Source organism: Sprattus sprattus, assembly GCF_963457725.1.
Source record: "Sprattus sprattus genome assembly, chromosome: 11".
NCBI classification, from domain to species: domain Eukaryota; kingdom Metazoa; phylum Chordata; class Actinopteri; order Clupeiformes; family Clupeidae; genus Sprattus; species Sprattus sprattus.
In genome coordinates this window covers 13,141,601-13,151,600 of record NC_137909.1, presented here as the reverse complement: position 1 = coordinate 13,151,600, position 10,000 = coordinate 13,141,601, and the positions used below count along the sequence as shown (strand labels likewise).

The following is a 10,000-nucleotide window of genomic DNA, read 5'->3' as shown; positions in this document are numbered from 1 at the left end:
ATGCTGGGCTGAAGTTAGTGAGGAGTTTGTTTTGAGAGGAGCTAAGCAAATTTACGAGTTTGTTTTTGGTACGTTTATGAGAAGGTAAGTGAACTTGTCGTGTGTGTTTTTAATGTGTTTTTTTATGCTTTGGTGGTGGGGCTTGCCCAGATCTGGCAGGATGTTGGTTTACTACAGTCTGTGATGGTGACAGAACAGAGGCAGCGGTCTCAAACTCTACAAATAAAAACATGTTGCTGTTTACTGTCACTTCTGTACAATGTGACCAATCGTAAATGTGATTAAAACGGCAAAAACAATAATAAATGGTCATTGGCAAAAGCCTCTACAAATGAAACATGTTGCTGCTTACTGTCACTTCTGTACAAAGTGACCAACCGTAAATGTGATTAAAACGGCAAAAACAATAATAAATGGTAATTGGCAAAAGCCACGATTAAAGAGATCTGAAGGAGCAAAACAACATGGAGCACGCACTGCTTTTGAGTCTGGCCTGGTTCAGGCCTAGTCACTTTGCTGTGACTGTGGCAGTGGACACCACCACCACTACCACCACCACCACCTCCTCCTCCACCTCCTCCTTCACTTGCCCAAGAGCTCTGACCTCCAGCAGCCTCGCCTGGATGCTTCGTCACGTCAACAGATTCTATGGGGAGATACTGCAGCACGGTATTGTGGGTAGTTTTCCACAAACGCTGCTTTCTGACTTTGTGGAGGTGTCTGGTTGCAGCTCTCCAATTTCACTGTATCAGGAGAGCAGGCGAAACTAGGTGCCCTTCAGATTCCCATAGTGGCACACCCACCCACACACACACACCCACACACACACACACACACACACACACACACACACACACACACACACACACACACACACACACACACACACACACACACACACACACACACACACACACACACACACACACACACATACACAGATGCACATACACACACAGACATATGCACACATACACAGAGGTACACACACACATACAGACACATATACATGCATACACAAACCATCACATGCACACATAGAAATTCACCACCATGCTCACAGTACCACTTTAGAGATCTGCATCTATAGAACTTCTATAGAAATGTATTCGTCTTGTTGTTTTCTGTTTTCGGTTATCTTAACATTAGGGCCTTAACCTGGTATGAAGCCCACCCTGCAGTGTGCTTGACATTTGTCAAGAACACACACGCACACATACACACAAACACACACACACACACACACACACACACACACACACACACACACACACACACACACACACACACACACACACACACACACACACACACACACACACACACACACACACACACACACACTGGTTCTTGAACTGTTTCATTGATCAGGTGCACAGAGTTGCCTCCCCTCTGTTTGCCCTCTCAGTTGAGATGAAAATCACATGTGACAATCACAGAAGCGCATAGAAGTATTTCCTCTTGAGTTTGCATCTGGTAGCAGACTGTGGAAAAGACTGGGATGTGTGGGTATATGTGTGTGTGTGTGTGTGTGTGTGTGTGTACTTCTCAGCATAAGATCAAAAAGCACGCTGTCCGACTTCCAGATTGTTTTTCTTGAGGCTAACTCACTTAGCGTGTAACAACGGCCGTCTGTAAGCAGAAGTATCAACACTGAACTGTTTGCCTTAGCAACTTCCTGGTGGAATTGCATAACCCAAGGAATTACCAGTTGGCAGCACTTATGAAAGCAATGGAAAAACAAAATATGACAAGCATTAAAGACAAGCCGATACTTTTTGATAAAGCCAACAAACACATGTTCAGAGAATGAATCAACGAAAATGTCTTCAGAGTGTTATCGAGTAGAGTGCTGCTTGTTCCTCTATAAAGCTAGGGGCCTCAAACTGATGTTGACCTCAGAGCAGCGGAATTTCAAGGTATGATCAGCGTCAGCACGCTTTGCTAGCGGGCAAATGTTTTTTTTTAAGAACAGTCATTTTGGGATTCGGATAGAGGAAGCATCATGTGTCTCTGGATAAAAGGTCACAGGAAAGTGAGTGGGCTGTCTGTCAGTGAAGACATTTCAAATAATACATAATAAATTAAGAATCTTGTATTGTTTTTTATTATTATTTGTGATTGAGAATGCAATTGAGTCTATGACACAGCTGTACACTAATGTGTTGAATCTCAGTTTTAACATGAAACTGTACTCTTGCTTTGTTTCTCTCTGTGCAGACCTGTCAGTCCAAGGTGTTTGAGAGTGACCTGTCGGATGGTGTGTCGCAGTACGCCTGGTTTCCCTGTCGAGAGGCGCAGCACTCTTCCTGGTACCCACACTATTGGCTTAAGGTGCGTAAAGGTCTGCCATGAGCACAGAGATGTTGACTTATCCCGCGTTCGACCCAGATGTGGCACAGGACCGGGAAAGAGTCTGCTTGTCCTAGAGGGCCAGCTTCTTTCCAGACAAATCCAGAATGAGTCACTGGAGGCAGACACCAATCCCAGCCACCTGAGCTTACTCAACTCACCTCACACACACACAGTCACATACACACACCCAAACACACACACACACACACACACACACACACACACACACACACACACACAACCAGCTTGTGTGAGAGTGTATGGTCTGACAGGGGCAGAGGGGTGTAACACATGACTCACTCAGAGAGTGGCTGTCTGGGCCCATTGGTTGAACCAATCCTAAACAACTACTTCCTGAAGAACTTTAAAGTTCTTTCAAGTACACTCAACTGGGGGCTGGGCAGACAGGGGCTTATGTATAAAACTCTATATAAAGTGTACTTAATGTAGAGTACATTGAATACATTCTTAAGTGTACCAAATATAGAGTACATTGTACTTACGCAAGTACTAAATAAAACAGCATACTTCTAAGTACATGCCTAACCCCAAACATAACCATAACTATTTCCCCAAGTATATGTTCTGTAAGTTCATGAAGTGATAAGTACTTAGTGTGTATGGAAACAGTGTAAAAACCTAGTTCGGCTGTACTGGTTTTGTACTCCTGTACACAATCTCTCTCTCTCTCTATATATATATATATATATCTCTATCTCTCTTTCTCTCTCCCTTCTCTGTTTTATTTATTTATTTTGTATTTGATTCGTTTTAATAATTATTTCTCTTTGTTTTCTGTCCAGGCCTATTTTTCCCACCCTATGGTAGCTGCAGCTGTTATCATTCATCTTGCGGCCGACGGCGTCAACTACATCGACTCGACTCAGCACAACATCACCGTGCAACTGGTCGACACCAAGGAGGGCATCCACAACTTAGGTTAGAACCATCATTGAACCAACTTCCTGTTGTGGACTTTATTGTTTGTTTGATTTGCTTTGGTATGACCTGGGTATGTGCCATCAGTATTAGTTTACTAATATCATTAGTTGGGATCACATCAGTTCCCACGCTGCTTTCTTCTATTCTGTATGACTTGGTGGTGCTCACTCACACACACACACACACACACACACACACACACACACACACACACACACACACACACACACACACACACACTCTTTCACTCACTCACTCACTCACTCACTCACTCACTCACTCACTCACTCACACACTATCTCTCTCTAGCCCTCACACACACACACACACGCACGCACACACAGTCACCCCTCTGACCTGTCTGTCTCCCGGTAGGTGACTGGCGTCTGAGCTGCCGCACCAACCCTCTGGTGATCCCGGTGATCCATGACCTGAGCGTGGCCTTCTACCACACCAAGGCCATTCTGGTGCTCTTCCGCTCCGACCTGGTGGCCATCTCCGGGGTGGCGCTGCGCTCCTTCCAGTACTTTGACCCCATCACCATCAGTGGCTGCCAGAGCAACGAGATCTACAACCCCATGGGCCAAAGGTGCACGCCCACCCCAGCGCCGGTGTTTTCCCTTCACTTCACTTTCTTTATGTCTTTCTTTCTTTCGTTCGTTCTGTAATGTGTTAAACTCTTTTTTTCTCCTCACCCCACTCTCTCCATCCCTTTAAATATTTTGCTCTCTCCTTCTCTTAGCCTTTGTGAAACACACAAAACACACAAACACACAAAACACTTTTTGATACACACACACACACACACACACACACACACACACACACACACACACACACACACACACACATATGCACACATGTTGATGCAAACACACACTCACACATTGACACACACAAACACACACACACACACACACACACACACACACACACACACACACACACACACACACATGTACACACACACACATGCATTTGGCAGTTTCCAAACAGTGATTGAAGGCTGGGGTCGTGAGAAAATTGAGAAGACACTGGCAGCTAGCCATGGCCAATTGATTTTGAACTGCGATTAGGCAATCATAGCTGGAACTGCTACGGGATCTATTTATTGGTCACGATCTCCCTCCGGCGAGGCTCAATCTACTGTTTCCGAGCGTAAGATAACACCTCAAAAAGATGCACACATTAAAACAGCACAGCCATCGAGACTCGGTACTATTCGCGATATGAGTAATGCTCCGGGCAATCTGTCAGTGATTTCTGAAGCGTAGTGAGTGTGCCGGTGGAGTGTGAGGACAAGGGGATGAGTCTCTCCGCTCTAATCAGCCTTCACAGATCTGTCATGTGTGGGTTCGGCTCTGACAGACAGGGCCGTCTTGCCGCTCTACATCTCAATGAGGCTGCTGCTGCTGCCCAGCCGCTAGTGTGCCACGTCAATGATTGGCTCCTGCTCTCGGGAGCGCCTGTCGCAGGGCCAGCGGGGGATGATGGCCTCCCGCCCGTGTGTCTGTGCGTGTATGTGTGTTTGTGTATGTGTATGTGTTTATATGTGTGTGCATATGTTTGTGTGTTTTTATGTGTGTGTGTGTGTGTGTGTGTGTGTGTGCACTCAGCTGCTGATCCACCTCACTGCCAACAACACATTTCCCGTAATGCCCTTCCCCCACCCTCCCGCTCCACTCCGCAAAACACCAAATCCCATATTCCACAACTCCCTAACTCTCTCTCTCTCTCTCTCTCTCTCTCACTCCGTTTCTCTCTCTCACTCTCTGTCTGTCTCACTCTTTCTCACTCTCTGTCTCTCTCACTCTCTCTCACTATATATCTCCCACCCTCTCTTCTTTCCTGGTGTGTGATCCCATGTTTTAAAAGAAGCAGACTGCAGTGCGTTTGGCATATTTGGATTCGCCGGAGTGGAATGTGTTTTTGGAGACTTGTTTTCTCCGATTTCCCAACCGAAGGGTCAGCTTACAGTGGGGAAGGGAGAGTGTAAAAAATGCCGATCGCGAGGAAGAGAGAGATCCAGCAGCCACCGATGTCAGTTGTCTTCTGGCTCCGAATTTCTTTGGCGTGAGTGTGTGTGTGTGTGTGTGTGTGTGTGTGTGTGTGTGTGTGTGTGTGTGTGTGTGTTTGTGTGTGCGCGCTGTGTTCGAGGGGGCTACAGCCAGGGATTGTCTAGTTTGTGGAACATGGAGAAAAAAAAAACTTGATTTAAATATCCCAGCTTTGTGCTTGGGGTTGGCGTGGGGTTTTTAAGTGACCCCAAGCTTTAGTTTGCCCCAGATGCCTCTATTATACTGCCTCCATCCAAACAACAACAGAAATGTGCTGCTGTTGGATTGAAAAATCCAAACAATGCATCTCTTAATGAATCTTCTCTTTCTCACAGTGTGCCTGTGTTTGTCTGTCGCGTGGTCTCCCCTCTTGCATTCTGTCTCTTTGTCTCAGTATGTTGAGGTTTATATTTAGTTTTCAATTGGGACGGTATTGTTGGGAAAGCCACATAAATCCCTTTACTGAATTGGAAACGGTCTCTGGACTGCAGAGTGCCTCTAGAGAAGCCGGCTGGCCAGGGCCTTGGGTCTCTGCAATCGAGTCTTCCCCCTGACAGAAGAGTGTTTGCAGGGCCGTCATCGGCCCCTCATCCCCCTCCTCTGTCAAAAGGCCCTTTCGTACTGTGACCAATACAGAGCTTTGTTTGGCCTTTACCATTATAGTCTGCTGTCACAATGCATCCTTGTCTTTATTCATCAAAGATCTTAGCTCTAGCTCACAAACACACACACACACACACACACACACACACACACACACATGGACACACATATAGACACAAGCAGAGAAATGTGCACACTCACACAGACACATACATAGTCAAACACACAGACATACTGATAGTCAAACACACACACGCACATTGGTTTAATTAGAATGACTTGATTGATTGATTTGTTATTACTCTCTGATGTCTGATGTTCTTGTTTGTTTTTTCAAGTGTGTTGCAAAGACATGTGCTCACCAAACGTTGATACTTGTTGCCTGAAGGCAGACAGATTTCTTTCTTCGTTTGATGTAAAAAAGAAAAATCAATCTTCAAAGTCAAATCTCAATCTGTGTTCCCGATGATAAAATCTTTTAGACATGACTTGGGTGGAAAGGTCCCGGTGTGATAGAGACACGGAGTGGGTCATTACTAGGGACAGATGCTGCTTTTGAATGCCGTCCCTTTGATGTCTGTCTTGGAGAAAAGACAGACGCAAAGACAGCGACAACCCTCAGGGTTTTGAGTCAGTACTGGGCCATTCATCCTGGTGAGGCCATGCTGGTCAATATGATGTTGACTTGGTTGCCATTCATGTGTGTCCTCTGAGTTCAATCTACATGAGTTAGAGTTAGCTATGGCATCTAGCTGGAGGATGAACTGAAATGATAAGCGACTCTTGGGAGTTGGGTAGAGTGATGTCTGGAGGCAGTAACGCCCCGTTCTTATGCCAGCAAAATTGGCAAGCAGAAACAGAATGAGCTGTCAGATGACGCAGAGCTGGATCCAGCATGTCCGGGGTGTTATGGTAACTCATACAAATGCAGAGCTGGATCCAGCATGTCGGGGTGTTATGGTGACTCACAGAAATGTTGTATCCACACCAGGGAGGTCCCAGCGAGTAAGGCAAGCCTCGCCAGCTCCTCAACGGCCATCTTTTCCTGTGTGCTGTGGGTTGCCCCTGTGCTGTGCCCTGGGGCAATTCAGCCTTCACCCCTCTTCACTGCCCTCTTCACCTAGGGCATAATGGAGTCTGGAGAGGATCTAGCCCATATCTAGTGCTGATGCACAAGATCTCTTTCTGTCTCTCTTTCTGTCTCTCTCTCTTTCACTCTCTCTCTCTCTTTTTGTCCCTCTCTTTGGTCAAGATGATGGCAGGATGTAAGCCTTGTGGTTGAGGGTTACAGTATGAACTGTGTGAGAGCCTATGGCAATGGTTTAATCTCTCCTAATTTCTCTCTCTCTCTCTCTTTCTCTCTCTCGCTCTTTCTCATCTCTCTCTCTCTCTGACCTGATTGGGCTCTGGTCAGGTGCATAACTGTGTCTGGCCCATTCCACAGTTGCCTGGATGGTCGTATGTGTTCAGCTCTTTCAGTGGTTGTGTCGCTAAAGTGCATTAGGCCTGGCGTGTAGCTCTGAGCGTGTAGTGCTGCCATTGTGCTGCTAGTCTTCATTTCTTAAGCCTGGAGGAGCAGCACACAATGGAAAGGGTGGGCATAGCACATTCTATTTATACCCTGTGCCCACTGCTCATGGTATGGAGGCAGGACTAATGAAGATAAATGCCTTGTGCAGGTGTCCTCTCCTGTGTGTGTGTGTGTATGAGAGAGAATGTGTGTTTGAGCACAAGTATTTTTGTGTATGTGTGTGCGAGTGTGTGTGTGTGTGTGTGTGCGAGTGTGTGTGCGTGTGTGTGTGTGTGTGTGTGTGTGTGTGTGTGTGTGTGTGTGTGTGTGTGTGTGTGTGTGTGTGTGTGTGTGAGAGAGAGAGGGGGGGGAGAAAGAGAGAGAGAGAGTGTACTTCACAGACATGGATGAGCTGACCCTTTTCCTCCCGGTTGGCTGGCTGGCTGGCTTGATGCATGGAGCTCTCCTGGGGAGGATGACGTAGTGGCAGGGTGGATGCTTATTAACCTGTCTCCCCTCTCTGTCCTCCTCTCCTCTCTCTGTCCTCTTCTCCTCTCTCCATCTCTCTGGTCCTTTACTCCTCCCTCTCTCACCTCCCTTTCTCTTCCTCCCATCTCCTTCTTCTCTCTCTCCTCTGCATCTTTCTCTTTCTTCTCTCCCTCTCTCATCTCTTTCTTTCATTCCCTCCTGTCTCTCTCTTTCTCACACTCTCATTTTGTACTCGCTCCCACCTCACTTGCCTTTCTTTCGTTCTTTATTTCCTTGTTGTTTTTCTCTCTCTCTTCTGTATTGTCTTCCCTCTCTCCTTCTAACCTCTTTTTCTTCCTCCCTTTATCTTTTCTGTCCTCCTCCATTATTTTCCTCTCTGGCCACATTCCTTCCTCTCTTCTGTTTCTCTGTCTTGTTCTCCCTCTCACGGCCCTTCCTCTCTTCTGTTTCTCTCTCTTTTTTTCTCTCTCTGGTCACCTTCCTTCCTCTCTTCTGTTTCTCTGTCTTGTTCCCTCTCTCACAATCCTTCTCTCTTTCCCTCTGGTTCTTGCTCCTACTGTCTGTCTGTGGTTTCTCAATGGGACTCTTTTACTCTTACAGTCCTCTTTCTGTATCCTTATCTGTCTATCTATCAACACTTCTGTCTCTGTCTCTGGCTCTATTGTCCTCTTTTCGTTGTCTCTTTAGAAAGATAGATAGATAGATTTAATTTGAGTCTTCCCATTTGGGGTTTTGAGTCAGTACTGGGCCATTCATTCTGGTGAGGCCATGCTGGTCAATATGATGTTGACTTGGTTGCCATTCATGTGTGTCCTCTGAGTTCAATCTACATGAGTTAGAGTTAGCTATGGCATCTAGCTGGAGGATGAACTGAAATGATAAGCGACTCTTGGGAGTGGGGTAGAGTGATGTCTGGAGGCAGTAACGCCCCGTTCTTATGCCAGCAAAATTGGCAAGCAGAAACAAAATGAGCTGTCATAAAGATGACGCAGAGCTGGATCCAGCATGTCGGGGTGTTATGGTGACTCACAGAACAGGGAGGTCCCAACGAGTAAGGCAGGCTTCGCCAGCTCCTGCATCGCCATCTTTTCCTGTTTGCTGTGGGATGCCCCTGTGCTTCAGCCTTCACCCCTCTTCACTGCCCTCTTCACCTAGGGCATAATGGAGTCTGGAGAGGATCTAGCCCATATCTAGTGCTGATTCACCAGATCTCTTTCTCTCTCTCCTTCTATCTCTCTCTTTGTTCAAGTCAACATCATATTGACCAGCATGGCCTCACCAGGATGAATGGCCCAGTACTGACTCCAACTCCAAATGGGAAGACTATATTGAAATGTATTTATCTATCTATCTATCTATCTATCTGTCTATCTATCTATCTATCTATCTATCTATCTATCTATCTATCTATCTATCTATCTATCTATCTATCTATCTATCTATCTATCTATCTATCTATCTATCTATCTATCTATCTATCTATCTATCTATCTAAGATGATGGGAGTATGTAAGCCTTGTGGTTGAGGGTTACAGTGTGAACTGTGTGAGAGCCCATGACAATGATTTACTAAAAGAGTTATAGACCTCTCTCTCCTAATTTCTCTCTCTCTTTCTCTCTTTCTCTCTCTCTCTCTCTCTCGCTCTTTCTCATCTCTCTCTCTCTCTGACCTGATTGGGCTCTGGTCAGGTGCATAACTGTGTCTGGCCCATTCCACAGTTGCCTGGATGGTCGTATGTTTTCAGCTCTTTCAGTGGTTGTGTCGCTAAACTGCATTAGGCCTGGCGTGTAGCTCTGAGCGTGTAGTGCTGCCATTGTGCTGCTAGTCTTCATTTCTTAAGCCTGGAGGAGCAGCACACAATGGAAAGGGTGGGCATAGCACATTCTATTTATACCCTGTGCCCACTGCTCATGGTATGGAGGCAGGACTAATGAAGATAAATGCCTTGTGCAGGTGTCCTCTCCTGTGTGTGTGTGTGTATGAGAGAGAATGTGTGTTTGAGCACAAGTATTTTTGTGTATGTGTGTGCGAGTGTGTGTGTGT

The 10,000-nt window shown here is 46.1% G+C and overlaps 1 protein-coding gene across 1 annotated transcript in view; it reads left to right on the top strand.

Annotated features, from left to right (window-relative positions):
• pappaa (pregnancy-associated plasma protein A, pappalysin 1a) overlaps positions 1 to 10,000 on the top strand; it is a gene marked incomplete at both ends in the record, with an annotated part of 103,324 nt that overhangs the window by 60,732 nt on the left and 32,592 nt on the right. Inside the window, 3 exons of the mRNA XM_080847303.1 lie at positions 2,221 to 2,334; positions 3,159 to 3,294; positions 3,673 to 3,886. Of these exons, the coding sequence (XP_080703429.1) occupies positions 2,221 to 2,334; positions 3,159 to 3,294; positions 3,673 to 3,886 (464 nt within the window). The remainder of the gene's footprint in view (positions 1 to 2,220; positions 2,335 to 3,158; positions 3,295 to 3,672; positions 3,887 to 10,000) is intronic.